The sequence below is a fragment of the Entelurus aequoreus genome, linkage group LG15 (genome assembly GCF_033978785.1).
Source record: "Entelurus aequoreus isolate RoL-2023_Sb linkage group LG15, RoL_Eaeq_v1.1, whole genome shotgun sequence".
Lineage (NCBI taxonomy): Eukaryota > Metazoa > Chordata > Actinopteri > Syngnathiformes > Syngnathidae > Entelurus > Entelurus aequoreus.
In genome coordinates this window covers 37,881,579-37,898,834 of record NC_084745.1, presented here as the reverse complement: position 1 = coordinate 37,898,834, position 17,256 = coordinate 37,881,579, and the positions used below count along the sequence as shown (strand labels likewise).

At 39.4% G+C, this 17,256-nt stretch overlaps 1 protein-coding gene across 1 annotated transcript in view; it reads right to left on the bottom strand.

Annotated features, from left to right (window-relative positions):
- Positions 1 to 2,245: 2,245 nt before the first annotated feature.
- Positions 2,246 to 17,256, bottom strand: part of LOC133630124 (protein disulfide-isomerase TMX3-like) — a 124,171-nt gene continuing 109,160 nt past the window's right edge. The window contains exon 16 of the mRNA XM_062021465.1: positions 2,246 to 2,446. Coding sequence (XP_061877449.1) covers positions 2,351 to 2,446 — 96 coding nt within the window. The 3' untranslated portion in view covers positions 2,246 to 2,350. The remainder of the gene's footprint in view (positions 2,447 to 17,256) is intronic.

The window sequence follows — 17,256 nt, the reverse complement described above, 5'->3', positions numbered from 1 at the left end:
TTAAACCGTGGACATGTAAATACACGGTTAATGCTTTCCAGGCTGGCGAAGGTTAACAATGCTGTGCTAACGACGCCATTGAAGCTAACTTAGCAACCAGACTGCACAGAGCTATGCTAAAAACATTAGCTCTCCACCTACGCCAGCCAGCCCTCATTTGCTCATCAACACCCGTGCTCACCTGCGTTCCAGCGATCGGCAGAAGGACGAAGGACTTCACCCGATGCGTTTGGCGGCCCGGAGACGTAGGAAGTCAAGGTGAAGTCGGCGGCTAGCGCGGCTAGCGCGGCTAGCGCTCCAACAAAGTCCTCCTGGTTGTGTTGCTGTAGTCCGCTGCTAATACACTGATCCCACCTACAACTGTCTTCTTTGCAGCCTTCATTGTTCATTAAAAAAATTGCAAAAGATGTCCAGAATACTGTGGAATTATGAAATGAAAACAGAGCTTTTTGTATAGGATTCTACGGGGTACCATAACTTCCGTTACTCGGACTTCGTCACGCGCATACGTCATCATACCGCGATGTTTCAGCCGGATATTTCCCGGGAATTTTAAAATGTCACTTTATAAGTTAACCCGGCTGTATTGGCATGTGTTGCAATGTTAAGATTTCATCATTGATATATAAACTATCAGACTGCGTGGTCGGTAGTAGTGGCTTTCAGTAGGCCTTTAAGGGGTTAAACGACTTACTGTAGGCATGGCAAAAGTCACAGTTGGACATTAAACTTTTCTCCACAAAACTGAAAAAGTGGCTTAAGGAAAATCAGAAGTGTGAGCACTAGAACTGGGTGTAGTACAGACAAATATGCGGTATAGCTCGGTTGGTAGAGTGGCCGTGCCAGCAACTTGAGGGTTCCAGGTTCGATCCCCGCTTCCGCCATCCTAGTCACTGCCGTTGTGTCTTTGGGCAAGACACTTTACCCACCTGCTCCCAGTGCCACCCACACTGGTTTAAATGTAACTTAGATATTGGGTTTCACTATGTAAAAGCACTTTGAGCCACTAGAGAAAAGTGCTATATAAATATAATTCACTTCACAAATGGGGCCAATTATTTTCAATGTGTTTTTATTTTTGTACTTGTCTTAATCCTTTTGTATGTGTTTTACACTTTTCTCAACTTTTTAAAAGCTTAACCAGGGCCAAATGTTGCAAAGTAGCCTGTGGCTATAAATCGTATGTACTTTGACATTGGCTACCTATGGGTAGCAATGTTTCATTGTACTGTCCCTGTCAAATACATACATGAATGAATGAATCAGTGACGACGCTCTCTGGAGGGTGGACAAGGGAAATTAACTGGTAGTAGTCATTTCAGACCGAAGCACAGTGTTTCCTCATGCTCGACAAAAAAAAAGGCCTATTTTAGCACCGCGATCATCTTTTCCAAAGTTAAACACACATTTTAATACGGGATTGTGTCATTTCAACTTTAAAATAATACGCTTCAAGAAGACTTTTTATGGCGTGCTGACTTGTAATTGGGAGAATGCTCCGCACGCCTAAGTTACCCCGGGGTGACCAGCCTGGAAACCCAGAGTGACAATTAGCGGCGCTGGAATTCTCTCGCTGCTGCTTTTCGAAATACTACTGATTGCTGTGATTTATTGCGAGCAGAAGATTTGTTTCCCGGTGCAGAAATTCATGTGCGGGATGGCGTGCCAAGGATGAACTTCACATGTAATAAATCCAATCTGGTTGCAGCTAAATAATACACAAAAAGACACTAGCGTATCTATAGAGGAAGACAGGATGTTTTGACATGCAGATGGTTGCCCTTGGCAACCCGGAGCTGAATACATTTCACAGGACAGCTTTATGTCTCCGCCAACAATATAATTATGATAATTGTCAAGCGAGTGACAATAACTCCATTCTGCAGTCGTCCCTGTTTAATGTCTACTTGCATCAAATATAAATAAACATTGATTGATTGATTGATTGAAATGTGACAATTGACTCTTGGTTTAATGCACCATTTGTTACCCTGATCTAATTACCAAGCACGTTGGCATACACTGCTGATCATCACTGCTTTTTAATACAACTCAGCTATTTAATTATAGTCTGTATGTGTGTTGCCTTTCTCCTGCCTCATCATTGATCTACTGTGACAGCTAAGGTTAATTGTTGTTCCAGCCAAGAATTCGAATAATATTAAACTGGCCAAACAAGATCTTCCCATAACTTAATTACAGTAGTAAAGGCCCAAAGAACAACAAGGCGCTGTCAGTTAGACAGGGAGCAACCGTACGTTGAATACTGTTAAGCGTGTGGTCAGGGGTGGGGCCAAAGAAGACCCCATTCCATTGTCGGTGAGGATTTGGATAAAGCTGGGGACATACACTATATTGCCAAAAGTATTTGGCCACCTATCCAAATGATCAGAATCAGATGTCCTAATCCAGAGGTGTCCAAACTTTTTCCACTGAGGGCCGCATTCTGAAAAATCAAAGCAAGCGGGGGCCATTTTGATATTTTTTATTTTAAAAACCAATACAATATATGTATTAAAAATATACATTTAAGCTTCCACTCAGGCTTGATCCCGGGGACCCCAAAGGGTTTTGGTCAAAAAAATATTAAAAATGTGTCATTATTCAGTATTATTATTTTTATTATTATTCAAGTTTTAAATCTCTAGATCAACATTAGGTCTATCTGTCAATATAACGGTTTTAAAGATTTAAGTTATATGCTCTTGTTGTCAAAGAAAACCCAGTTTTTTTATGGAAAAAATACAAAATATGCAATATTTTCACTCAATAAAATTTTTAAGTGGAATATTTCAGATTATATAATAATTGGAGCCTTAAAAAGGTCAATAACTCATAACAACATTGATTTTAATTCATTATTATTTTTTGAGCAATGACACTAAAATTATTGGGGATCCAAATAATTATAGTGTTAAAAAATAAAAATAAAATTTTTTTACTGTTTACTTTTAACACAATAATCTCGAGATCAACTTCAGATCTATCCGTCAATTATACGTTTTATTGTTGTTTATGTTTTTCGTTTGTTCGTTTTAGGCCATTCTTTATAAAAAAAACAGCTCAGTTTTTTATATGGCAAACACAAAATATGTAACATTTTTCCCCAAAATATCTCAGATGTGACGTAATTGGAGCCTTGAATAGGTCAATAATTCATAATGACATTGAAGAAAGAAACAGCCTGCATGGCAGCTTTGTGTTATTAGAGTATACATTGCGACATTTTCTTGTTACATTTCACCTGTTTGCTCTTTTATACCACTTATCATGCTTTTAATTGTTTTCAATCGTATTTTTAAAATGTGCCATGGGGCCGTTAAAAAAATGACCTGCGGGCCACAAATGGCCCCCGGTCCGCACTTTGGACATCCCTGTCCTAATCACTTGGCCCGGCCACAGGTGTATAAAATCAAGCACTTAGGCATGGAGACTGTTTCTACAAGCATTTGTGAAAGAATGGGCCGTTCTCAGGAGCTCAGTGATTTCCAGTGTGGAACTGTCATAGGATGCCACCTGTGCAACAAATCCAATGAAATGTCCTCGCTCCTAAATATTCCAAAGTCAACTGCTGGCTTTATTATAAGAAAATGGAAGAGTTTGGGAACAACAGCAACTCAGCCACAAAGTGGTAGGCCACGTAAACTGACAGAAAGGGGTCAGCGGATGCTGAAGCGCATAGTGCAAAGAGGTCGCCGACTTTCTGCACAGTCAGTTGCTACAGAGCTCCAAACTTCATGTGACCTTCCAGTTAGCCCACGTACAGTACGCAGAGAGCTTCATAGAATGGATTTCCATGGCCGTGCAGCTTCATCTAAGCCATACATCGCCAAGTCCAATGCAAAGCGTCGGATGCAGTGGTGTAAAGCACGTCGCCACTGGACTCTAGAGCAGTGGAGACGCCTTCTCTGGAGTGATGAATCAAGCTTTTCCATCTGGCAATCTGATAGACGAGTCTGGGTTTGGAGATTGCAAAGAGAACGGTACATTTCGGACTGCATTGTGCCAAATGTGTGAAATTTGGTGGAGGAGGAATTATGATGTGGGGTTGTGTTTCAGGAGTTGGGCTTGGCCCCTTAGTTCCAGTGAAAGGAACTTTGAATTAGGGCTGGGCGATATACTCGATATATCGCGGGTTTTTCTCTGTGCGATATAGAAAATGACTATATGGTGATATTCGAGTATACGTTCTCACGCAGTTAAAGTTAAAGTACCAATGATTGTCACACACACACTAGGTGTGGTGAAATTTGTCCTCTACATTTGACCCATCCCCTTGATCATCCCCTGGGAGGTGAGGGGAGCAGTGGGCAGCAGCGGTGCCGCGCCCGTGCTTTTAGCTGCAGGCATTACACTACAGGCTCTCCTCACTCTAGTCTCTCCTTCTCACAGAGACATAAACAAGCGCACCTTCTTACATACGTCACCTGTGCAACGTCATACGCCCTCCCCGAGCAGAGAGGTAGCAGCAAGGCTAAAGTTAGCTGTGGTGCGAGTGGTAATACGAGAGAAAGAAGGTGCGAATCTGGTAAAAAATGAAGGAGGAATTAATTCCTAAGAAAAACAGCACAGGTGGTTTGGCTTCAAGTGGGAATATGTCGAACAGACAACCGTAATTTGTCAAGTGTGGAGCGAAAGCGTCGCTACAAAAAGTAGCTTTACTGCTAATATGTAGCATCCTTTGAAAAGTCACCTGCCCTAGAATGAAGAGTGCTTGAAACTCTGCATGTCAACATCTCCGTTCGGTGCCATACCAACAAAATGCGGAGGCAACCATTTCCACATCAACACTATTAAAAAAATAGTCAACAACAGAAGGAGATAACGTCCGCAGAAACCTACCACATAGCGAAGGACATACACTATTTGATTTCCTATTATGCGGCTCATTTTTATTTGACAGTTATTGAAATATCTTGTGTGACATCATGCACAAAAGTGCACTTTGTTTTAAACTATTGTAGTGGCGTTCTGTACAAAAAGTGCACTTTAATTTAGTGTTGTTTTGATTTATCATCTTGAGGACATCATGCACAAAAGTGCACTCATAGCTTGTTTTAAAATGTCTCTGACAATCTTGCACTTTCTGTTTTGAAATGACATTAATGTCTGTGCCACTGCTTAATAACTGTTTAATAAATACAGTTTTGGTCAATTGACTTAGTTGTGATTTCCCTCTCTGCATGAAAGTTTAAATTGAGCATATATTAATGAAGTATGAACAAGAATGTTTTAATGTAGACACATAGAATCATCATACTGCTGTGATTATATGCATCAAGTGTTCATTCAAGGCTAAGGCAAAATATCGAGATATATTTCGTGTATCGCGATATGGCCTAAAAATATCGAGATATTAAAAAAAGGCCGTATCGCCCAGCCCTACTTTGAATGCCCCAGGATACTAAAACATTTTAGACAATTCCATGCTCCCAACCTTGTGGGAACAGTTTGGAGCGGGCCCCTTCCTCTTCCAACATGACTGTGCACCAGTGCACAAAGCAAGGTCCATAAAGACATGGATGACAGAGTTTGGTGTGGATGAACTTGACTAGCCTGCACAGAGTCCTGACCTGAACCCGATATAACCCCTTTAGGATGAATTAGAATGGAGATGGAGAGCCAGGCCTTCTTGACCATCATCAGTGTGTGACCTCACCAATGCGCTTTTGGAAGAATGGTCGAAAATTCCTATAAACACACTCTGCAACCTTGTGGACAGCCTTCCCAGAACAGTTGAAGTTGTAATAGCTGCAAAAGGTGGACCGACATCATATTGAACCCTATGGCTTAGGAATGGGATGGCACTTCAAGTTCATATGTGAGTCAAGGCAGGTGGCCAAATACTTTTGGCAATATAGTGTATTATTGGGTTGCTAAGACAAATGCACAGTACTGTATGCACCAACTAGTGATGTCCAGTCAGGGGAGGAAAGTTCTGTCATTATGAAAAACAAGTACCGTATTTATCGAACAAGGCGCACTTAAAATATTTTTATATTCTCAAAAATTGACAATGCGCCTTATCAAATCAAATCAAATCAACTTTATTTATAAAGCACATTTAAAATTTACCACAGGGGTAGCCAAAGTGCTGTACAATGGGCAGGTTAAAAATAATACGAGAACCGAGCAAACACAACACAACACAAACAGAACACGATAAAAAATAAATAAATAAAATATAAAAACAGGTTCACAGCAGGTGTATTATGGGGCGCCATTGCAGGATGGATATCACTCAGTGTTAAAAGCCATGGAATAAAAGTATGTTTTTAAGAGAGATTTAAAAACAGGAAGAGAGGAGGCTTGTCTAACACTAAGAGGTAGGTCGTTCCAGAGCTTGGGAGCAGCAGCAGTGAAAGCTCTGTCACCTCTAAGCTTCAGCCTTGTGTCAGGGACCGTCAGTAGCAGCTGATCGGCTGATCTTAGGGATCGGGTGGGGCAGTAAGGCTGAAGGAGGTCGGAGAGATATGGTTGTTTAGACATTTAAAAACAAATAAAAGGAGTTTAAAATTGATTCTGTAACGCACAGGGAGCCAGTGAAGGGACGCTAATATAGGGGTGATGTGCTCACGTCCGCGGGTCTGTGTTAGCAGACGAGCAGCAGAGTTCTGCACGAGCTGCTTATAACCCGGTGCGCCTAATCAATTCTGGTTGTGTTTACCTCAAAGCAATTTTATTTGGTACATGGTGTAATGATAAGTGTGACCAGTAGATGCCAGTTACACATAAGAGATACGTGTTGACTGCAAGTTGACGCCTGTTAAATAAATGACGCTAGCAAGTACTCGTAAGCAAGCAACACAAACACGTTGATGTTTCATGGAGAATATAGAAAACACGTCAAAAAGTTTTAGTACGACTTGTGTAAGCTACAAAGCCAGCACCACTTGATGGAACGCGGCGCTTTCAACTACTGTAGTCAGTGCTTCAACATACAGGTATTATTATGGTGTGTGTGTGTAAAGGCCCAAATTGGTACCTATTAGGAGACGTATTATCTGGTGTTTTGTTTCGCAATATTATGCAATAACCAACTTTTCTTACTTATTGATACCTGCTGATGTTTGTTTGGGATCTGCATAAGTCCCAAAAATTGGCGCCTGTGCGCCATTGTAGTTAGCGCCATTGCCAATATGCTATTTTCTTGTTGTGGGGCATTCATCCTCCACTGTTGCCATTTCTAATATAGAGTAGTTTACACTTACGCGACGTAAATAAGACCGCCCACAAAACGGCGCATCCTGAAGAGACGGTCAGAGAGAGCGGCTTGAAGATGGTCTTTAAAACATAATCTATGCAACATTTTGACCAAAGAACCTCCATTACATGTTATGTAGACCACAGGGAAATGTTTTAAATGTAGGAAAAATAAATCATAAATGACCCCTTTAATGCGTTTTATAATCCAGAGCGCCCTATTGTCCAAAAAATATGGCACTTATTATTTATTTAACATGTAATTATTATTTGCGCATTATTATTTGTCCATTGAACTGTTTTATAAGTGTATTTCCTGTATAATTCCTCTAAGTTTTAACATTTTCTTAGGTAAAAATCACTGACTTTGCATATGTTCTGATTAAATACAGGGCAGAAACGTGAGCTAAGGCTGCAGTGAGCCGGTACCCTCTTAATGCATATAGTACTCCTCACAGGGGGACTTATGTGAGCTGGTAGGTGCTTGAGGCTGCTGTCTTTCTACAGACAGGAAAATAATGAGGTCTTTTACAACAAAGTATCAACAAAGAGCTTTTCCTGAAGAAGGAAAGTGTTGGGTTATTAATACACTATACTTCGAAAGCAAAGGTAAGATCACAAATGATTTTATAGTTTTATGTTTAAAAAAAAATGGGATAGAGAAGTATTTCAAAAATACAAAAAAAATATGTTGGTCTAAATTCTCTGTAAATGTTGAAAAGTTTAACTTAAATGCCAGCCACATAGTGTCAGATAACAAAAAATACAACCCTCAGGTGTATAGCTACAAAATAAACAACAAACATTAGCATGCTAACGTTAGCATGCATCAAGTACCAGAATATATGACTGAGGTGTATACCTGCAAAATTAGCTAAAAAAGCTAATGCACTGATATTAACATGCTGGCATGTCAACAGAAAGTATGCATCAAATGCTAAAACACCTGACTCTAAGGTGTATACCTGGACAAAAAGCTACAAAAGCGAGCATGAAACATTTGCATGCTAACGTGAGCATGCCAACAGTTAGCACGTGTCTGAAAAATCTGCAAAATTAGTGAGTTGACTTTAATGCGCTAATATTAACATGCTTACATGCCAATAGTAAGTATGCATCAAGTGCCAAAATACCTGACTCTAGGGTGTATACCTGCAACAAAAAAAAACTACAAAAGCAGGCATGAAATATTTGTCCGCTAACGTTAGGATGCATCAAGTACCAAAATACAGTGGTACCTCAACTTAACTACATCCCAACTTAAGTGTATTTTGGGATAAAATCTGTCTCTTGCTAGCAAAAATCTGAGTTACAAGCATTCCCGCAATTAGTTGGCGTACCAAAATGTCTGGTCTTACTTGCTACTGTAGCATTAGCTTATAACTAGATATATATTATTATATATATTTTTTAACCATGGGAACGAAGAAAAAGAGTGTTAAAAACAGTGTTGAGCAGAAGTGCCAACTTGGCCAAGCAATTCAAACATATCACTGCTACTTTGCACCATACTGAAGCAGAATGAGTCTAACGCCAGTAAAGGATGATAAAATACTATATAAACGGTGGACATTTATCCATAAAAATATGGAGAAGCCGCTGATTTCATGTTTGAAGGAGAAGTAGCTGGAAGGAGATACCGCAGAAATCAGCTCACCAAGGTAAATACTGTAGAAGATTTGTATTTTTTATTTTAATTAATTTTCAATTTGTTGATTTGAGATGCAGTTATTTTGAGTTATTAGCTCCATCACAGACTAATTAAGCTTGTACATTGAGGCACTACTGTATATGACTTTGACTTGCAAAAATAGCTAAAACATTTTTTTTTTAAAGACAAAATGCTAACAGTATGTGTGCATCAAGTACCAAAATATCAGACTCTGAGGTGTACACCTGCAAAGTTAGCTTGCATGCTAACATTACAGTAGCAGAAACATGTCCTGGAAAATGTAGGATTATTATGGATTACAGCCCAATAATTAAAAATAAATCAGTCATAATCATAACCCCCACCACAAGCCACCGGTACACAAACACACACTGTTAAAAGCCATGCTACATGTGTCGCATAACATTATCGTGGCTGTAGACAACCTCATGAAACACTTGATTCCCTTCTCAGGGCATAAACTGCACAGCTAGTTTGGCCTGAATCAATTCCTATAAATTTTTAGGTGGCCACCAACTAGAGTAGAACTTTCCTCAGGCCTGTGTGTTAATAAAGTTAGAAGAAGAAAAAAACACTTTACCTTGGGGACACTTTATTGTGTACAGGAAAAAGAGGAGAGCTGTAACATTTTAAAAGCACCATACTTGCAACCATTTATCACAAGGCCAATTTACTGCTCTGCCAAACCTTCTGAGTGCTGGCCTGTCAAGAATAGTACTGCATGTTCAGCTCCAACATTTGTTTCACTTTTGGAACCTTGCTGAGGGTTCTAATTTCCAAGGTTTCATCTCCACATGGGCTTAATGGGAAGTGGCACAAGGTTAAATGGATTAGCACACTAAAGGGTCTCAGCCAACACCACTAATAAACACGAAGGATAGCGCAAAATTGTAGGATAAAATTCTTCAGATTTTAGTCATTGCATGAAAAATATGGTACTAAAGCACAGATTTCAAACTCAAGGCCCAGGGCCGACATCTGTCCCACCACATTTTCATATGGCCTGCCACCACATTTTCATATGGCCTGCCACGACATGTTTATATGGCCACCACCACATTTCATATGGCCTACCATGACATTTTTATACAGCCTGCCACAACATTTTTACATGGCCTACCACCACATTTTTATATGGCCTGCCATGACATTTTACATGGCCTGCCACAACATTTTACATGGCCTGCCATGACATTTTACATGGCCTGCCACAACATTTTACATGGCCTGCCATGACATTTTTATACAGCCTGCCACCACATTTTTACATGGCCTGCCAACACATTTTTATATGGCCTGCCACCACATTTTACATGGCCTGCCATGACATTTTACATGGCCTGCCACCACATTTTACATGGCCTGCCATGACATTTTACATGGCCTGCAACAACATTTTACATGGCCTGCCATGACATTTTACATGGCCTGCCAGGACATTTTTATACAGCCTGCCACGACATTTTTACATGGCCTGCCACCACATTTTTATATGGCCTGCCACCACATTTTACATGGCCTGCCATGACATTTTTACATGGCCTGCCACGACATTTGTATATGGCCTGCCACCACAGTTTTATATGGCCTGCCACAACATTTTATATGGCCTGCCACATCTTTTTATGTGGCCTACAAAAGTTTGGAAATAATGTGTATCAATAAAGAACTTTATCTTTTATTACTAAATGTTTTCATTCTTTCCATTTTGACAGAAAATAATACTGCATGCAATTGAACCTTTTAAATTGTTATTATTGAATAATGCTAAAAAAAAATTATATTATCATACATTGTTTTTGCTAAAATGAAAAAAGACTTAAATATCTGCTTGACTCAAGGAGTTCATAGCAAATTATTCGTAAAAAATTTACAATTTGTACAATTGTAAAAACTGGTAGCTCTGTCGGCAGAATTTTAGCCTAAAGAAAACCTGTGGTTTCATTTTTCCATCTACAGTAATACACCGGAAAAAATAACAAATGTCAATTTTACCGTTAAAAAACAGCGATACCATTTTCCCATTTACAGTAATACATCGGGAAAACAACAAGGGTAGACTTTAAAGTAAAAAAAAGTGGTACAGTTTCCCCATATACAGAAATATGCTGTAAAACCCATTGTAAATTTTACTGTAAACACTCAGTTGCCAGAATTTCTTCATATTTAACTTTACACTGTACATAAAAAAATAACCAAATGCATCAACAATTGTGTAATAATATCATGGGGAAAATTTTGATACATTTATATTCCTACATTATTAGCTGTTACAAGCGATGTGGCCCTCATCAAAAAGGAGTTTGAGACTCCTGGACTAAAAGTATTTCCTTTAGGACAGGGGTCGGGAACCCAAAATGATGAAAGAGCCAAATTGGACCAAAAAAATTAAAAATAAAATCTGTCTGGAGCCGCAACAAATTAAAAGTTGTATATAAGTGTTATAATGAAGGCAACACATGATGTAAGTGTCTATATTAGCTAAATTAGCCTACTATCAAAGGCTGACGCAAATCTTCGTTGACAGAAATGTTGTATTTTTATTTTTATTCTACACATTTTTGCAACATTGGAAAACATTAGTGAAGTGAATTATATTTATATAGCGCTTTTCGCTAGTGACTCAAAGCGCTTTTACATAGTGAAACCCAATATCTAAGTTACATTTAAACCAGTGTGGGTGGCACTGGGAGCAGGTGGGTAAAGTGTCTTGCCCAAAGACACAACGGCAGTGACTAGGATGGCGGAAGCGGGGATTGAACCTGGAACCCTCAAGTTGCTGGCACGGCCACTCTACCAACGGAGCTATACCGCCCCAAAATGGAGTAAAATGGAGGCTCCTGGAAATTACTCACTTAGAATGGCCAAAGGTATAGATGTGTGTGTCCAAGTTAAAGGAAACTGCAGGCTGTCTTCTTCTAATGGATTTATTACAATCTTTGCAAGTTGGGTACGTTTGCTGTGGTCTGGAACAACATGGCACACGTACAACCATCAGAAATGTAGCCAATATTACATACAGATAATGTGTCATGAGACATGCAAATATGAATTAAATACACAGAGGACATAAGTAAAGGAAACTAAATGAGCTCAAATATACCTACAAAACAAGGCATAATGATGCAATATGTACATACAGCTAGCCTAAATAGCATGTTAGCATAGATTAGCTTGCAGTCATACACTGACCAAATATGCCTGATAAGCAGTCCAGCAAATCAATAAAATCCACAAAGCTAACCTTTGTGCATTCACGCACAGTATAAAACGTTTGGTGGACAAAATGAGACAAAGGAGGAGTGGCATAAAACACGTCTTTCTCTGGCAGCATCGGAGAAAGTTGTACATGTAAACAAACTACGATGAGTTCAAGGATCGCTGAAATTAGTAGGACAAAACGGTGCTTGCCAAATACCTTAAACCGTGAAGCATGTTTAATAAAAACAGTGGGATTTCTAACAATTAGGAAGGTTTGTGGCATGTTTGTCATCCTACAGAAAATATATTAAAACAAAAAAAATAATAATTTCTTCATCTTTTTCCATTTTCACACATCTCTGATAGAGGTCCAGGGAGCCACTAGGGCGGCGCTAAAGTGTGGGTTTAGAGCCGCGGGTTGCTGACCCCCACTTTAGGATGATTTGTCTCGTGTTCAACTCGCTAACTGTGTGCAAATATGATCCCACACACAAAGCGCTGGCGTGGGTGCAACAAAGCGGTGTAATTGCCGCTGCAAAACATCCAAGAGCACGTTAATTAAACAGTTCCGTTTCAGGGAACTCACTGTTCCTGATACCCGCTGAAATCCATTTGCAGTGGTGGCTTTTCAAATAAAAACGCTTCATTCCCCACTCACCAAAAAAGGCGAGCATATTGCGCGTAAAATCGCACGAGCAAGTGAAAACACCGGGACAAAGTGTTTGAACAGACTGTTGATGTTCTGCAGGAGTGTACTGTATTCCCGCCCCTAGCAGCTGTTAAGAAACCACTCTTTCACACCCACATGCACAAAAAGTAGTATTTACTTAAAACAACCTTTGTCAGTGGCGAAGCTATAATAGTGCTATCAAATATTGCGAGAACGCCAAAAAACACACCCACTGTAATGCCGAGCAAACATGGAATGTAAAGTCCAAGTGGTTTTATCATGACGAGCCTGAAGAGATGATAAAAACAAGATAACTTTGTGAATATTTATGACTGTGTGGGCTGCAGTGGAGGGAGGCTTTATCCCACGCTCAGCTCATTCATGCATGAATATTAAATATTGATATTTACTCATATGATTTGGAATCAGGCAGAAACGTAAAAAAAAGAAAAAGAACTGCATTTTAAAAAAGTCAGACTGTGTGATTTGACGCCCAAACTGTTCAGATGCGTCAAATCAAACGTGTGCTTTCTGAGGATATTCTTGCCAAGAAAAATGCCATTTAGGTGATAACAGCGCTGTCGAGACTGCTGTAAAATGGGCCCCTTGTGGTTTTTGATGGGGAGAAAGTGGATGCACGCTGACCTTAGACGACACCTTTCTTCCTTCAGCTGTAGGAGTCGTCAAAATTCCACTTGTCTTTGCAGTGCCGTTAAATGCGCACAAGCTTGGCAGGTCTGCTCCCAGCCTGAACAGCCTCCAGGGGATGAATCTTGAAAGTTCTGCTGTCAATTTTTTCATCTCAAATCTCAAACAAGCAATTTGGCCATCAGTCAAAAGTGGCAGATCTACATCTGATAGAAGACAAATTAATCATCCCAATCACAGATCCAAAACTCATTAGAAAGTTGTTATTGCGTTTGTTTTGTTATGACAATGAGAACACACAATTGGGTTTTCAATACTGATATGGGAATCATTTGTCCCCTCCTTGTGCCTGCAAAAGCATCATTCTAAACATCCTCGGTATGGATGAGTATCGAATTCGGTATTTTTATAGGCACTGACGGAATTCAGTTGGTGCTACCGGGTACCGATTCACATAAAATCAACCGTTGTTACATGTGACGTCATATCTTACTGCAGACTACGCACCGACTCAAACACTCGGCAGGCAAACAAGCGCCCAAGCAGCACTCAGAGAGGACTATGTCAAACTGCCTCTAGGTAATGTTACAATTTTTGATACCAACAAAGCAAGAAACAGGCACTGAAAAGTACAGTAATGCTCGACTTTTCCTAAATGTGCTAACTTAATGCTAATTGGTTTTGCTTTACACATGCTAAAGAATAGCATTTTACATGGCAGTTTCAACAGCTTCAAATTTGTTAATGAAAACGATAACTAAGATGCATGGTACAATCAAACAGCAAATGTGTGAGAAATATTAAACTAACACTATAAACACTTTTAGGGTGCAGCATGAGACTAGACTGGCACATTCCGCGTAGAGCAGGGGTGTCAAACTTATTTTAAATCGGGGGCCACATGGAGAAAAATATACTCCTGAATGGGCCGGACTGGTAAAATCACGGCACAATAGCTTCAAAATAAAGACAACTTCAAATTGTTTTTTTTGTTTAAAAATAGAACAAGCACATTCTGAAATTGTACAAATCATAATGTTGTTGGGGGTTTTTTACAATTACCTGTTGCGATTAATAGTATATTGTACAAATCATAATGTTGTTGGGTTTTTTTTACAATTACCTGTTGCGATTAATAGTATATATACTTTATTTGTCGTTATTTATATTTTCTGAATAAATTATGTGATAATGTTCATCAGTCAACTCATTTGATTTTAGTTTTCAATCTATCAAGATAAAAAAAAGTATATACAAATTACAGTATGTTATTTGTGTAGTTTGCTCATTTCCTTGACTGATGTACTAACATCACGTGGTTTATTTTGTACATAATGTAGCATCATCTACAAACATACAAAGACTTGCTAGTGTGACATCCAGTGGACACATTTAGAACAGCAGTTTCTTTCATTCAAAAATGTCAGGTTAATTTTTGTACTTGGCAAACTCATCCCGCGGGCCGGATAAAATCTGTTTGCGGGCCTGATCCGGCCCTCGGGCCGTACGTTTGACACCCCTGGCTTAGAGGGAAAGACTATTTCCTCACTACGGCAACACTGTAGCCTATCCACTACTACGTTTCGAAATTGCGACTGCATGCAAAGTAGACCATATAATACTTGCAAATGAGACTCAGAAGTGTAATAAGAAAACAAGCTATAACAACAGCTCATTTTTAAATGTTACATTAAATTTTTTTATTTTTTTTAGTAAATGATTAACATTTATTAACACACAAATTTACCAAAAATTGGTGGCATTGAGTGCTGTTATTGATTCCCGGGTACTGGGAAAAAGTACAGTTCAAATGTGAAAGGTACCCATCCGTATCCTCCGTGATGTTGTTGTTCCCCTCTTTCACACTCTCTTAAAAAGTAATTTTGGGTCATCCGATATTTCAGAACCGCCTCCGTCTCACTTGCACACCTTTTGTATGAAGGAGCAATCCTGCCATACGTGGTTCGATGAATGTGGCCATGCAGCTAATCAATGAATGTCTCCCGTGGCAACATGGGGAGGCACTGTTTCCAGCAGCATCAATAGAAGCAAAGCAGAAAATATTGCTTTGAGAAATTTAAATTGAATCAATGTCTACCACTTTTGCCCTCACCAAGGACAATGTAGAACTGATAGAGAATCTTATAGCACAAACAAATATATTCTGTGATGCAGGATGCTTGGCATCTAATTTGACTTTAATTGTGGGATTCAGCTTTTGAACAGAAATGGCACGGCATTTAGGGATTTGCATCGCATTATTCATTTGCATTCCTAGCGATGGCAGCTCTCATTTTCGTGCAGTAATTATTTCGCTTCCAGTAATTTAGGTATTTGTCACACTTGATTTGGACCACAGTTAAAACAGCTTAATTGGATCCTAATTGGAAGAAATTTTAGGAAAGAGGTTCCTCCCCCGGATTTTAGCAGTCATAAGGACCTCATGTACATATACTTAGGGACATACAGTATACAAAACCCAAAACCAGTGAAGTTGGCACGTTGTGTAAATCGTAACTAAAAACAGAATACATTGATTTGCAAACGAGTTATTGCAAGGAATTTAGGGATTTCACCATCTACGGCCCGTATTATTATCAAAAGGTTCAGAGGATCTGGTGAAATCACTGCACGTAAGCGGCAATGCCTGTGAACCTTCGATCCCTCCGGCGGTACTGCATCAAAAAGCGACATCAGTGTGTGACGGATATCACCACATGGGCTCAGGAACACTTCAGAAAACCGCTGTCAGTAACTACAGTTGGTCGCTACATCTGTAAGTGCAAGTTAAAACTCCACTAAACAAAGCCAAAGCCATTTATCAACAACACCCAGACACACCGCCAGCTTCGTTGGGCCCGAGCTCATCTAAGATGGACTGATGCAAAGTGGAAAAGTGTTCTGTGGTCTGACGAGTCCACATTTCAAATTGTTTTTGGAAATTGTGGATGTCGTGTCCTTCGGACCAAAGAGGAAAAGAACCATACAAACTGTTATAGGCGCAAAGTTGAAAAGCCAGCATCTGTGATGGTATGGGGGTGTATTAATGCCCAAAGCATGGGTAACTTACACATCTATGAAGGCACCATTAATGCTGAAAGGTACATACAGGTTTTGGAGCAACATATGTTGCCATCCAAGCAACATATGTTATCGCCCCTGCTTATTTCAGCAAAACAATGCCAAGCCACATGTTACAAGACACAAAATATGCAAAGATATTAATTTAGCACTCGCAATGTGATTTATAAAGCAAGATATAGTTTTGCGATCGCTGTTTTTTAGGGATGTGAATCTTACAAAAACTCACAATTCAATTTGATTCCGTTTCCTGGGGTGACGATTCGATTCAGAATTGATTCTTGATTCCTCATCATCTCCGATTCAAACAGATTCTTGCAATATATTGTTTGGTATAAAACTTATAAAACCTTTTTAAAACAGGTTACACACAGTATACATGCAGCGAGTAAGTGCGGATAAGGCCAAAATGTATTCTTAAAACAAATATGTATATATACAAACCCCAAAATCAGTGAAGTTGGCACGTTGTGTAAATCGTAAATAAAAACAAAATACAATGATTTGCAAATCCTTTTCAACCTATATTCAATTGAATAGACTGCCAAGACAAAATACTTAACGTTTGAACTGGAAAACCTTATTTTTTTGCAAATATCTCATTTGGAATTTGATGCCTGCAACATGTTTCAAAAAAGCTGGCACAATTGGCAAAAAATACTGAGAAAGTTGAGGAATGCTCATCCCACAGGTGAACAGGCTAATTGGGAACAGGTGGGTGCCATGATTGGGTATAAAAAGCAGCTTCCATGAAATGCTCAGTCATTCGCAAACAAGGATG